The sequence below is a fragment of the Typopeltis vanoorti genome, chromosome 20 (genome assembly GCF_054136105.1).
Source record: "Typopeltis vanoorti isolate ZY-2024b chromosome 20, IOZ_Tvanoo_1.0, whole genome shotgun sequence".
NCBI classification, from domain to species: domain Eukaryota; kingdom Metazoa; phylum Arthropoda; class Arachnida; order Uropygi; family Thelyphonidae; genus Typopeltis; species Typopeltis vanoorti.
Genome location: NC_143568.1, coordinates 4297188 through 4311967, shown reverse-complemented (window position 1 = coordinate 4311967; position 14780 = coordinate 4297188). Strand labels below are relative to the sequence as shown.

Here is a 14780-nt window from a genome sequence, read left to right as displayed (position 1 = left end):
TTTGTGGTTTGACGCAGGTGTGTGATGGATGGTTGTTACCGCACTTCACACACTTGTATTCAGCTTTGCATAGCTTTTGCGCATGTCCATACTTTTGACAGCGATGGTATTGACCAGCTGAAGCCTTTCTTCTGAGAGGCTGTCTTGATGACCAAACTGCAAACTATTTTAAGGTCGTAAATTTCTCTATGATCTTTACTGATTTCGACCAAGATCAGATGCATAGGGCGCTTGTCAGCTCGATACATTCGTGAAATTTTGATCGGCTCCAGGCCCTGTGATCTGAGGTCAGTAGCTATTTCTTCCACTGGAATGGTCTCAGCCAGCCCTCTGATTATTACTTTTAAGTTTTTTTCGCTTTTGAGCTGAAATGTATGATAAGGAACTTTTAGTTCATCCATAAGTCTGGTGAGCTGGCGGTAGTCCGAAATTCCTTCTGGTTGAATCCGGATTCCTTCTTCTGTACATTTGGCTGATGTAAATTTGACGTTTGCATTCTTCATTGTTGCTGTTATTGAAGACCATTTTTCTTTTGTTCTTAAGATTACAGGTGGAATCCTCTCTTTGGGTTGTGCCCTGGAGTCAGTCTCTATTCTTTCATCTGGTTGTGCTGTTAAGTCCATTGGAGTTGTTTTATCCAAGGGTTGACGTACTATTTCAGGCTCTGCTGCTGGCGAACCCTTCTTACGTTTTTTCCTGCTGACAACCTGATAGTCTGTAGTCCACTAGGGACTGGTCGTTAACAGGTGACATAATCTCTCTGGTGTTATCTTGAGAAGTGCTTGGAAGAGGGTCAGGGGATTGACAGTCCTGTTTCGACTTCAATTTGGTGGATTGTCACCTTTCCTGGCCATTTCTTTTGTAGTAGGCCTCCTATATGCTTAAAGATAACCAATAGCTGTTTGAAATAAGCTCGTCGTATGGAGAGTCCATAGTTTGGCTTGAAACTAGCAGTTTCCCAGGTAATCCTGTAGACTGAGTCTACTAGCAATCCCGTAGACAGCCTAGAATAAGCGTCTACCAGCAAAAAGTTAGTCTGTTATAGGTGACTATCCTAAAAATTAGGAAAAAGGAGTTCAAGTGGCTTACTTGGACACAGTGCAGCAACCTACCTCCCTAAAAAACCATTCAACCACCACTGGTCCTCATTGCAGGTGGGGCCTGCCGGCCATTAGACCTCTGCATATTTCATAGAGGGGGAGATAGTAGGTCACGAACTGTATTAGTTGCAGCGCAATGCGAGCTTCCCGAAAAACCTTATATAAAAATCAACTAGGCAGAGACTAAAAGAATACGTCTGAGATGGCTGCTCTTACTTAAACAATTACGCATATATACTTATTCCTAGTAAAACTTATCTGAATCAGCTCTTCAAATCACGTCCGCAGCACTTGGCCCACTAGTGCCCTCTAGGGGATATTAAATCCCACTTTGTTTCAAAACCGAATAAGAAACTCAAAGATCGGAATCGAAGAGTTTCATGCCGAATATAGTAAACTATAAAAGTATTGGTGACTATTAGCGTAAGCTATAGTACATAGTACAAACTAGGGCAACTCGTATCAAAGGTGGGTATGGGTAAAGCTCTAGTCACTATTCTTAGTATTTCCCATAATATAAAACACATTTCATAGGAGATGTATGATGTTATACATTATGGTGGGAGGTCACTACCCAGACCGGTTTGGACTTTTATTGAGGTCTCATCAGTGAGTAGCTAGACCAAATAGATACCAAAGGGTATAGCAAAAAGAACTTATATACTCTGCTATACAAGTTGTCAAAAAGGTGCAACCATTAAGTTACTTAAATATAAAGAGCCAAAAGGCTTCATTTCGGCGATGAAACATTAATTTAAATTTAGGGGATATTAAATCCCACATTGTTTCAAAACCGAATAAGAAACTCAAAGATCTGATTTTTAGAGCCTTAAGTAGGTGCCCTCCCTCGATGAGTTTATGGACTCCCTTGCTACATTCGCCCGTTCAACAGGTAACTTAAATAAGAATCAAGGCCTAATCTTACCAGATGTATGGAAAACTCTAATCAGATCATTTAATCAAAACGAAATGAACTTTCATGAAAATTACCTGCGCTAGTGACACGCATATTATATCACTGTATAACGCACAGCGATAACTTTATATAATTTTTAGAATTGTCAGTTAGTTTTCTAATTTTTGTTACTTTCTATTGCTTACCAGTGTATTCCTTTCAAAATGCTGACAGACATCAGTCAGTGAAACATTCGATATTAAACTAATATTTACTTGACTAACATACAGAATTAAGTCTTTAATTTATTAATACATTACAATCTTTATTTATTTACTGCTTCATGGAACCTGACTCATTCATATGCATCAAAAAATTTTTTCATCTGTTCTAAAGCTCTAAACCGATGAGATATCTTATTCTTTATCTCTGGTGCCAGTTCAGCATAAGTTTTGTCATATCCTATAGGTTGAAAACATGTATCCCAGCCAAAGCCATAGGAGCCACGAGGTGATACAATTATTCCCTCTGTCTGGCCACTAAATAACTTTACATCTTGCTCTGGTCCTTCAGAAAATGCAAAGTTACACAAGGCACAAGCACTTTTATCTTCCCAACCCTAAAGAGAAAAATAATAAAAATCACGTACTTTATAACGAGAACAATGCAACAAGAAAATGTTAACTCTCACTACAGCAAACTTGTAAGGATCTAGAAATAGTTTGCGACAGTAGATAGTTTGCTACAGAGAATTTTGCATTGTATCTATAGCGCTTCAGTTGAAATTTTTTCAGTAATTTGTCAGAGAAAGAGAGGGTAGAAATTCCAAGTTTATTTCTGATTTCGCAGCTTTTCATTTTGTCCAAATGCAATGCTGTTTGCTAGAATGAGAGTCAACTGTTATAGTGAGTCGTTTCTTGATGTACACGATCTCAGTTTAACACTATTGAAAAATATGTGCCACTTCTTAGTTTACACTATATTTTAACTTTAATATCATCACGCAATCAGTAAACAGCAACCTGAAAACATTGCTGATTATAAATATTTAACATAATGATTTTCAACACAAACATTTAAAACTATCGAAAATAATTTCTTCAATATTGTCATTAAAATGAAAGAACATACATTGTTTTGTTCCATTGCACTGATCTGACAAATAAAAGTTGGCAAATTTTTCTTCTTCTCCCTTTCCAAGCTTATAGGCCAAGTGACCTGTTCCAGATTCAATTCCATCTTTTTAAGGGTCTTCCTTTGCATCAGGTACCTTTCGAGTGGTAATTTAGAATTTGTTTAGGTATTCTGCTTCTATTCATTCTCAGTATGTGTTCTTTCTATTTTTCTCTATAGTGAGTAACTGTTTTATTTAGGGAGTTTGTAATTCCATGTTTATTTCTGATTTCGCAGCTTTTCATTTTGTCCATTATTGACTCCTTCAGTTCTGCACAGAAATTTCATTTTGAATGATTCAATTCTTCTTTCATCTGCTTTTTTTATTGTCCATATCTCACTGCCATAAAATAAGGTAGGTTTAGCTACTGTATTGTAGATTCTTATTCGTGTGTGTTTTTGTACATAATTGGGTTTAAAAATTTTATTTATAATGCCTGTTACTTTTAAAAAGTTTGATATCTTTGGTTCGATATATGGTAATATTCTTGGACTTTGCAGAAATATTTCATATATCACTGCATGACAAGTTTGTGTATAAGCTGGAAAGATGGGATTGGATAACAGACTAGTCAGATGGATAGAGAGTGGCTTTTGGAATAGCGCAAATTGTGTATGGGTGTTTGTGCGGTTGGGGGGAAACATCAGCATCCGAGAAAAAGAAAAGTAACCAGTTGTGTAGTGCAGAGTTCTGTTCATTGGCCATACTGTTTAACTTATTGGTAATGATATTTCACAAGACAGGAGATATACGATGTCAGGAAAATTATAAGGAGATGCCAATATTAATTTCCTTCAAGAAAATTTAAATAGACTTTGCACTTGGATGAATGAATAGGTTAGAGTTGTCATGGTAATAAGATGAAGATGTTGCACTTCAGAGTGCAAAAATACAGCAGTGTACCACACAGATGGAACTATTTCAGGAGTTGGATAACACTTTGGATCTCTGGATGATGGTCAAAAGAAGCCTAAAGTTCAGAGGGCATCTAGCACATTACTGCTAAGATAAGAAACAAGGTGGTAAGTAGAAATAAAGTTGCAGTTATGCCACTGTACAAAGCAATGATCAACCCCTACATGAAATACTGTGTGCAAACTTAGTTACCTAATTTCCACTCTAATGCGAAATCCTAGAGAATCCAAAAATTAATAACTAAGGCAACATAAGGACTTTGGAATGTTAGTTATGAGGTGAAGCTGAGAAAATATAAAGTGCAGAGTTTGGTGAACAGGTGAGGGAGAGAAAAAGATCAGGAAACCATCAAAAGACTAAAACATACCATGCAAGTCCTCCTAGAATATACAGTTCACCTAAATTACATAAAAGCAATGTCCACTTAGACCTATTGTGGATTCTATAAGCAACCCCACATATGAAATATCAAAATTTTTGTCTAACCTTCTTCGTCCCCCTCATAAGCCACTAATCATTGCTAGCTTTCATCGCTAAAAAATTCCACAGAATTTCACACAAAAATAAAAGACATTAAACTGTCAGATATGGACATGTTCATAAGCTTCGACATTGTCTCTCTCTTCACTAATATTCCTCACAAAGAGACAATACAATTGTTAACCCCAAAATTTCCATTTGATATTGTGGAATTTTTCAAATTTACAATCACATCAGGTTACTTCACATGGAAAAATAAAATATATAAACATGAGGAAAGAACAGCAATGGACTCTCCCTTATCACCTAACTTAGCCAACTTTTTTCTCGAACACTTAGAAGAAAGAATTTTTGCTCTTGACCCAAAACCAACAATATGGCTAAGATATGTTGATGATGTCTTTGCAGTCTGGAGTCACACAGAACTTTACTCATTTCTAAATATCAACAACCTACATCCTCATATCAAATTCACACTAGAAAAGGAATCATTGCAAGGTATTTGCATCCTCGATGTACACATCCAGCATAATCAAAATGGTTCCATTTCCACTTTAGTCTATTGAAAATCAATTTTTTCAGGTCGTTTTATCCACAATACATTGGCTCACCATCCATCTCAAAAATACAGCGTCATAAAATCTTTGTTATCCAGAGTACACAAATTTTGTTCCTCTGAAGAATCTTTAAAACAAGAATTGGAAATTATTAAAGATACAGCCTCACTAAATGGATTTAATCCAATAACAACTCAAAAAATTATTAGCTACCCTCATGTGGCTTTTGTCACAAATTGTGCTACATTTTTTTTTTCAATGATACAAGTGTCCATTAGTGGTGTTGCTTTTGGAGTTTAGCTGTTGTGTATATTGTATTTATTTTTGGTTAATTCTTACAGAGAGAGGGCAAGGTCAGAGTCGGATGTGTTCTGCGGTCGAAGAGAAGAAAAAGATAAGTTTTCGTTATTTAGTATAGTATAGTTTATACTTACAATATCGTGTAAGTATAGCTTATAGTAAAGCGTATAATATAGTAGAGCGTTTAGTATAGTTGTTGTAGTTCCTAGTACTTGACACTATTTGAATGATGGCAGCAGCCGCAGCTCAAATTACAAATGGTGTGTCGCTAAGTGCTCCTCCATTTAAGGACTACATATCGCATAGCATACTACAGGATTTTGTGGTATGTACATCCTGGCAGTTGGTTATGTGGCAGGCGAGAGATGGGGAATACATATATGTAGAAAATGAAGGAAATGGAAAGAACTTTGTGAGTTAGAGATTACCATAACTGACCTCAGCAGCACTGTGTCAGAGGCAGGAGAATATTGACCTAGAGAGATGTGTAGTGTGAGATAGAGAGTAAGAATAATGAGCAAAATATAAATGAAAAAATAAGAGTAGGAAGTGTGGAAAGTTTGAATAATTTGTGAAGTTTTCAGAGATCTTCTTAATTGGGAGGATGAATGGTGAGCAAGAGTGGGTAGCTTGCAGAGAGAGAGAGAGAGAGATAAATGAACTGAAAGAGGAGGTGGAATGTCTCGGGAACGAGTTGAGAAGTGTGAAAGATGAGATTAAGCGAATGGAAGAGATGAATGCAAGGCGAATCAGAGTAGGAGTGAGAGAGAGAGTTGTGGGAATGATAGACGAGGTGGGAATAGAAGCAGTACGAGAGAGGGAATATGAGAGAGTTGTGAGAATGATAGAAACAGTACACAAGAGGGAATGAGAATAATGCAAGGGAGTGCTGGAATCAGGGATAGAGTGATGCCAGGACAGCAGGTAAGTAGGGGAACACTGAGGAAAAAGGGTTAGAGGAGAGAGAGTGAGGGACGCAGGTGCGCAATCAAGGAACGAAGTGGCAAGCAAGATAGGATGCCAGAGGAGTGTTTGCCTGAAGGAACAATAAAAAGTGTGCCTATAATAATTAAGCAGGGTGAAAGGGAGGATGAAATGATTGTGATGGTGGAATAAATGACTTGAAAGGCAGTGTAAATCGAGTGGCGAGAGATCCGAAATTCATGCTTGAGGTTGTACAAAAGAAAACACGGAGAGGAAAGATAGTGTGTGTGTGTGTTACCCAGGTATGATAATGAGGAGCTTAGCAGAAGAACAGTAATAATGAATAGCATAATAGCCAGAATGTGTTAGAAGAGAGGATTGGAATATGTGAATGCTTGGAGGGCATTTGATGACAGAAAGGAACTGTATGCGAGAGACTGCTTGTATTTGAATGAGGAAGGACGTAGGCATCTGGAGAGATTACTGTTCTCTGAACGAGTTGGTGTGTCAATGCAGGGAAACTAGAATTACCAGTGTGGATGGAAGCAGGGGTGGCCTCGTGTGGGAATAGGTGCTTGGGAGAAGGGAGGGAAAACATCAGATAATGTTGAGTGCAGTGGAGTCAGGAGGGGGGGGGGAATGATATTTAGAAACAGTGACATTTTTCTGCTTTATACTAATGCCAGGAGTATCCAGAATAAAAAAGATGAATTGGTGATGCTGATAGCATCAGCCTGTCCAAAGATTATTGGGATCTCTGAGACATGGTTGATGAAAGATGATATAATAACAGGAATAGAAGTAGCAGGGGAGAGCATTTTTTGACAGAATAGAAAGGACAAATGCAGTGGTGGAGTATTGCTTATGATAAATGATGACTTATGTCCTCTTGGAGTGGAGGCTTTGAGGGCAGTGACACTAATGGTTTTGAAAGTGTATGGTGTGAGGTAAAGGTGGGCAAGACAGGGTATTTAGTGGGGTGTTGCTACAGGCCAAGGAGCACAGAAGGTAGGGAGCAGGAGATGTTTAGGCAGTGGAGCTTGGCAAGTGCAAGAAGAATGATTGTTATGGGAGATTTTAACTATGGCAGTATAAATTGGTAAGAGGAAAATACATGTAGTAATAAGGGAATGGAATTTCTAGAATTCTTGAGGGACAAATGTCTTAGGCAACATATAATAGAATGAACACAACGTTCAAGAGTTTTGGATTTGGTCATAGCATCAGAAGAATTGATGCTATAACTGAGATAGCATATTTTCCCCAAGTTGGAGAGAATGACCATGTGGTTTTGACTTGGAAGATGAATAGACATACAGGAGTATCAAAGAGAATGGAATATATGTGGAATTATAAGGCAAGTGATTATAATAGTCTTAGATATTCCACGAGTGAAGAAGAGGACACAATTTGGTGTAAATTAGATGGCAAACAACATCAAACAGGAACTGAGTTGAAAAAGAGTTTATGGAAGAGATATAAAGAGAGGAGTGGAGTGCAGATGCATGAAGAATATAAGACTCAGGCCAGGAGAGTGACTAGTATGGTGAGGAAAGCAAAACTGGAATATGAGAAGAGATTGGCCGTAAGATCCAAAGAAAATCTTAGGAATTTTTTAGCTACGTGGCCAGTAGGAGGAGAAATGATTGTGGAAGAATGACACTGTGGGATAAGAATGGGAATAGAGTGACTGATGCAGAGTACATAGTGGAATTGTTCAATGAACACTTTATTGGAGTATTTCATCCTGGAGAAGTAAGTTTTAATACTAGAGGGATAGGGCAGGTTCGAGGTTCAGAGGTGCAAAAGGAGAGTGTGTTTCAAATACTGAGTACTCTGGATGTCAATAAAGCTGTGGGACTGGATAGAATATTGCCAAGGATTTTGAGAGAATGTGCTAAAGAACTGACAGCTCCGTTGATCTGGTTTTTCAATGAAAGTCTATAGGAAAGGTACTCAAGGAATGGAAGGAAGGAAGGTAAGACAGTGCCATTGCATAAGGGCGGTAGCAGACTGGAAGTGTCATACTATAGACCAGTTTGTGTTTCATCAGTAGTTAAGATTTTGGAGAAATTAGTGAGGGACCATATACAGCGTTGGGCAGATGAGGGTAATGTTATCTGTGAGAGTCAATATGGATTTTTTAAGGGGCTCTCTTGCTTTAGTAATATGACTGCCTTTTATAATAGAGTTACAAGAGTGGTTGTTGAGGGAAAGGCATATACTGCCATTTTTTTGGATTTTGCAAAGGCATTTGACAGGGTGCCACATGATAAGCTGATATTTAAGTTGCAGCACATGGATTTAGATGTCGAGTTAGTCAACTGGATTCAGCCTTGGCTATCTGATAGGTATCAGAGAGTTATGTATTGTGGGACAATATCAAGGAAGCAGAAAGTTACAAGTGGGATCCCACAGGTCTCACTACTGGGACCTGTATTGTTTAACCTTTATATCAATGACATTGTCAGTGGATTGCACGAGGATATTCAGTTGTTTGCAGATGAAGTGAAGCTAGGAAGGGTTATTACTAATAGTGCAGATTTGGCAACCCTGCAAGAGGATTTGAATAAACTGGACAGATGGGCAAATGAATGGGGAGAATCAGTTTAATGCAGCAAAATGTAGTCTTGAAGTTTAGGATACATTGATGGGAGGAAGCATACTCTGTTGGAGAAGCTGTACTGGAGAAAGTAGGGGAGACAAGAGATCTGAGGGTGATGATTGATAGAAACCTGAAATTCAGGGAACATATTGCAAAGGTGGTGAAGGTAACCCAGAGGATTGCTGCAAAAATAAGAAGGACGCTGACTGACCTGCAGAGATTATACAATGTTGGTTATGAGGATTGGCTGAGAGAATGTGGATTGCAGAGTTTGGTAGATAGAAGAGAGGTTATATGATAGAGACTTTTAAACTGTTACAGGATTGACAATAGGGAGTTCTTTAGCTTGGTGGAACAGGAGGAAGGAGTGAGGACAAGGGGCTATCCCTGGAAGTTGAGAAAGGAAGCTGTGAGCAAGAGTGTGAGGAGTGGTTTCTTTGCATGGAGGGTGGTTGAACCATGGAATACATTGCATGATAGAGTGTTGAGCGTACAAACAATCAATGAGTTGAAGGAGTGGTATGATAGACTTTGTGTTTTCTAGGAAGGGCTTCCCATGATGAGTCTTTTGATTCCATAATAATGATTTATTATTATGGACTCCTATACCATATATCAAATAGGGCGTTCTGAACATTTGTCAAAAATTTTAAAGAAATACAAACTTGCTGCTACCTATAAACCAAATTCACAATTTTTTACCTTCTCCAAAAGACAACCTCTCACTACTGATGCTCCCTGACGTATACGAAGTGCCATGTTCTTGTAACTTGTCTTACTATGGACAAACAGGAAGATCTGTAAATAAACGCATCTTTGAACATCAAGACTACATTCATCTTATCAAACCTCACAAATCTGGTCTCGCACAATGTTGAATTGAAAATGCCAACCACAGGATCCAATGGCAACATACCAAGCTACTACATCGATCCATATATAAACATGAGCGTTTGTATAAAGAAAGTGCTGAAGCTTTAACAGCACAGACCTAATAAAGTTTTTCACTAGCCTCTGCCATAATACTAAGGGCTGTTTCAACAAGCACTTAAAATCAAATTCACTATTGAAAGAGAGCACGAAAATAAACTCAAAAAGTGACAATTCAACTGTATTTCAACCTACCTGCATTTGCCTGGAAGATTTAAGATTTATGGAAGAATAAAATTAAAAGAAGATTAACACAAAAGTCATATGATATAATCACGTAATCACAAGAAAGATATTTATTTAACCAAATATTTCGGTCTGGAAATAGCAGACCATCGTCAGTGGTAATACAAGGACAGTTTAAAAATACAAGCTAGAATACTAACAATAGATCGTTAAAATTATAACACGCCGCGTGATGTTAAATCACTAAGTATGAAACGGAATATTTTGAAGTACAAACATAAGGCTGAATGATTATATCATTCAGCCTTATGTCGCAAGTATCCTTGAAACAACACAAAAGTCATATTTCAACAAATGCTCTTTAGCAAATTTTCTCCTGATTAACGATGATTAGAGTTCTTAATTCTGAGATACAAAAGGCTAAATTCGAGGATTTTGATAACAATAACTAGAACTTTGTTAATAGACAGATTATTTTTAATTCATTTTAAATGGTTTTGGGAACCGACTGATTTTGATAACAATAGCCGAATGATAATATTATCCGCAATCATAATAAACAGATTGTACTCTACTAGAGAAGTGGATACTGAATTTTTTAGCTGCAGTGGCATATTCATTTCATTTTGCCAGCATAGGAAAATTTGATTTCCTATCACAAGAATATTCTATTATATCATGCTTTTGCTAAATCCTGTGGATTCAACCAGAGCATGTATATGAATTGCCAAACGGCAGCATGAAAAGGTGATACTTAATTTGCAGCATAGGTCTTGATAATCACTTAGTGAAATAGATTAGCAACTGACTACCTGAACAAGCTGGATATGGAGCAGTATCAATGGATGATGTACACTGGGAAGAGTAGTCATGTGGTAATGGTGTTGAATGTAGCAGCTCTCTTCAGAAAGATTTGAACAGGCTGGAATAAAGAGCATATGAGTGAAGATGCTCATCTAATATAGACAAATGGCTTTAAATTGAGAGATAGGCAACTGTGTATTCTATTGGTAGTACTACTACACAAGAAGAAGCAAAGAAAGCAAAGGATCTTTTTGCATGATTGCAGATAGTTAGCTGAAGGTCAGCAAACAAACTGCAAAGGCAGTGAAGACAAACTAGCGGATGTCTTTAATAACGAGAAGGATGTTGATCAGCAGAAATAAGGGTGTAGCTGCCCCATTATACAGAACCTTGATCAGATCACATCAAGCTACTGAATGAAGATATCAGAAATGTGGAATGATTTTGATAAACTTGGAGAATGTAATCTGCAGATTTTGAAAGACAGAAAGAGGGATGATAATACTGAGAAGTAAAAACCTACTTTACAAGAAGAACAATAGTTGTGTGGAATGCAGCATCTAAGTACACATAGTAATATGATTGTAATACATTTTATATTGCCTAACTACATTATTCCCCCTTCTCCTTTGAGTGAAAATACCCGTTTAATTCTCATTATGATGATGGAAATCATAATATAATTTTTCAAATGAAGGTGAGTTAATTTCATGGAGTTAGCAGGGTCTTTTCTCCCAGAAACTTGATTTTTCATTAAAAACAGGAAAATCAGCCAAAGAATATAATTAATACACAAAAATAGCATTAGTGAGTGGTAAATGGTGTAGTGCATGGATAGTAGATGATGTAATGTATTAGAGGATGGTAGTGGTTGGAGTAATGTGGTTAGAGTGCCCTCCCACACTAAGTTCTTCGACTCCATGGAGATATCATGTAATAATAATAATGATTTAATATTGCATAAATTTTCAATCATTACAGTACATTACAATCTTTATTTATTTACTGCTTCATGGAACCTGACTCCTTCATATGCAGCAAAAAATTTTTTCATCTGTTCTAAAGTTCTAAACCAATGAGATATCTTATTCTTTATCTCTGGTGCCAGTTCAGCATAAGTTTTGTCATATCCTATAGGTTGAAAACATGTATCCCAGCCAAAGCCATAGGAGCCACGAGGTGATACAATTATTCCCTCTGTCTGGCCACTAAATAACTTTACATCTTGCTCTGGTCCTTCAGAAAATGCAAAGTTACACAAGGCACAAGCACTTTTATCTTCCCAACCCTAAAGAGAAAAATAATAAAAATCACGTACTTTATAACGAGAACAATGCAACAAGAAAATGTTAACTCTCACCACAGCAAACTTGTAAGGATCTAGAAATAGTTTGTGACAGTAGATAGTTTGCTACAGAGAATTTTGCATTGTATCTCTAGAGCTTCAGTTGAAATTTTTTCAGTAATCTGTCAGAGAGAGAGGGTAAATGCAATGCTGTTTGCTAGAATGAGAGTCAACTGTTATAGTGAGAGTCGTTTCTTGATGTACACGATCTCAGTTTAACACTATTGAAAAATATGTGCCACTTCTTAGTTTACACTATATTTTAACTTTAATATCATCACGCAATCAGTAAACAGCAACCTGAAAACATTGCTGATTATAAATATTTAACATAATGATTTTCAATACAAACATTTGAAACTATCGAAAATAATTTCTTCAATATTGTCATTAAAATGAAAGAACATACATTGTTTTGTTCCATTGCACTGATCTGACAAATAAAAGTTGGCAAATTTTTCTTCTTCTCCCTTTCCAAGTTTATAGGCCAAGTGGCCTGTTCCGGATTCAATTCCATCTTTTTAAGGGTCTTCCTCTGCATCGGGTACCTTTCGGGTGGTAATTTAGAATTTGTTTAGGTATTCTGCTTCTATTCATTCTCAGTATGTGTTCTTTCTATTTTTCTCTATAGTGAGTAACTGTTTTATTTAGGGAGTTTGTAATTCCAAGTTTATTTCTGATTTCGCAGCTTTTCATTTTGTCCATTATTGTGACTCCTTCAGTTCTGCACAGAAATTTCATTTCGAATAATTCAATTCTTCTTTCATCTGCTTTTTTTATTGTCCATATCTCACTGCCATAAAATAAGGTAGGTTTAGCTACTGTATTGTAGATTCTTATTCATGTGTGTTTTTGTACATAACTGGATTTAAAAATTTTATTTATAATGCCTGTTACTTTTAAAAAGTTTGATATCTTTGGTTCTATATCAGTTTCATTTTCATATGACATTGTGCATCCTAAATATTTGAATATATTTACTTGCTCTATTATTTTGTTGTTTATTACTATTTTGCTTCTTATTGGATTAGCACCTTTGAAGATCATGACTATTGTTTTGTCTGTTGATATTTCCATACCACATGTTTTTATCATATTATTTAGACTGCATAATGATTTTTGTAGTTCATCTTCATTGTTTCCAATGATTATTTGGTCATCAAAAAAAAGTAGAGTAGCTAATCTGGTATTACGGTTTATCTTGAATCCTCCTTCATTAGTTATCTTCCATTCTTTTATGATTTTATCTATGTATATATTAAATAAAACTGGTCAGAGAGGGCAACTCTGACATACTCCTCTATTTATTGGTTTCCAGCTTGATCTTGAATTATTGTACATCACAGATATTTTATTATCTTGATATATACGGGTAGTCCTCGACTTACGACGGAGTTCCGTTCCAACGTCTCCGGTGTAAGTTGATTTTGACGTAAGTCAAGGACTTTTTTTTAATTCTTGATTTGTTTGATTTCAGTTATATTTTCATAAATTAGGTTTCTATTTAACTTAAAATGGTTAAAAATATATAAACTTACATAAACATTTATAAATTATTTATTAGCACATATACATATAAATAAATAAATGCAAAATTAAGAAAGAAAAATTCAATAAAAAAATACATAAACACATATAAAAAATGGTGCATTTTTGAAATTCCTTTAAATATTAATTAACATAAACAAAAACTTATTAACGATGTCTTTAATTAAACAAGTGAGTTACTGTAACTCATTTACACAATATATGATTATTTCTCACGATCAGGAATAGCTTTTTTTAATCAGAAAATTGGTTAATGTTGTCTGTTGGTTTTTTTTTTTTCCTTTTCTTCTTCTTCATGTATTTTGCGATAATATCTGACTGCTTCTCGATTTTGCTTTTTGACTTTGGCAAAGTGATCAGTGTCTTGATCCATATTTTTGAATAGCTGAAGTCCTTGATTTAGTTTAGAAAATATTTCAGCTAACCATTTTACAGTAAAATTTTTTAACGATTTCTCTTCTTCAACAACGCTTTCATTTCAGAAAATCAAGTCTTGATCAGGCAGTTTACCTTCTATATTGATAATATTGATTTCTAGATCCAGTTGTCTTGCAATTTCAACAATTTCTTCACGAATCTGTTTTAACACACTATGCTCATTTTACTCTTCAAGTGTTTCCTGCGGTAGTAACTTCTTCCAAATTCCTCACATACATTGTTCCGATGCTTCCTTCCATGAAGTTCCAATGTCCTGGATACATTGGTTAATATCGTAATTTTTCCAAAAATCGCGTAATGTTGTAGCATCGTTGTCCATTGCTGTTATTACTTGAGAAAATGTAGTTTTCAGATAATGTGTCTTGAATGTAGCAATTGAACTTTGATCCATAGGTTGAATCACAGATGTTGTATTGGGCGGTAGATATATCACATTTATATTTTCATTCAAATTGCCGATGTGAAAAGGATGTCCTGGAGCATTGTCAAGCAGCAATAATATTTTAAAAGGAATATTTTTTTCAAGACAGTAGGCATGTACTTCTGGAATAAAACAATTTAAGAACCGGTCTTCGAATA

The 14780-nt window shown here is 36.1% G+C and overlaps 1 protein-coding gene across 3 annotated transcripts in view; it reads right to left on the bottom strand.

Annotated features, from left to right (window-relative positions):
- Positions 1-11804: 11804 nt before the first annotated feature.
- LOC150095201 (inosine triphosphate pyrophosphatase) overlaps positions 11805-14780 on the bottom strand; it is a 34626-nt gene continuing 31650 nt past the window's right edge. For all 3 annotated transcript variants that reach the window (XM_090410266.1, XM_090410265.1, XM_090410267.1), the window contains exon 4: positions 11805-12158. In XM_090410266.1, the coding sequence (XP_090266392.1) occupies positions 11865-12158 (294 nt within the window). In that variant the 3' untranslated portion in view covers positions 11805-11864. The remainder of the gene's footprint in view (positions 12159-14780) is intronic.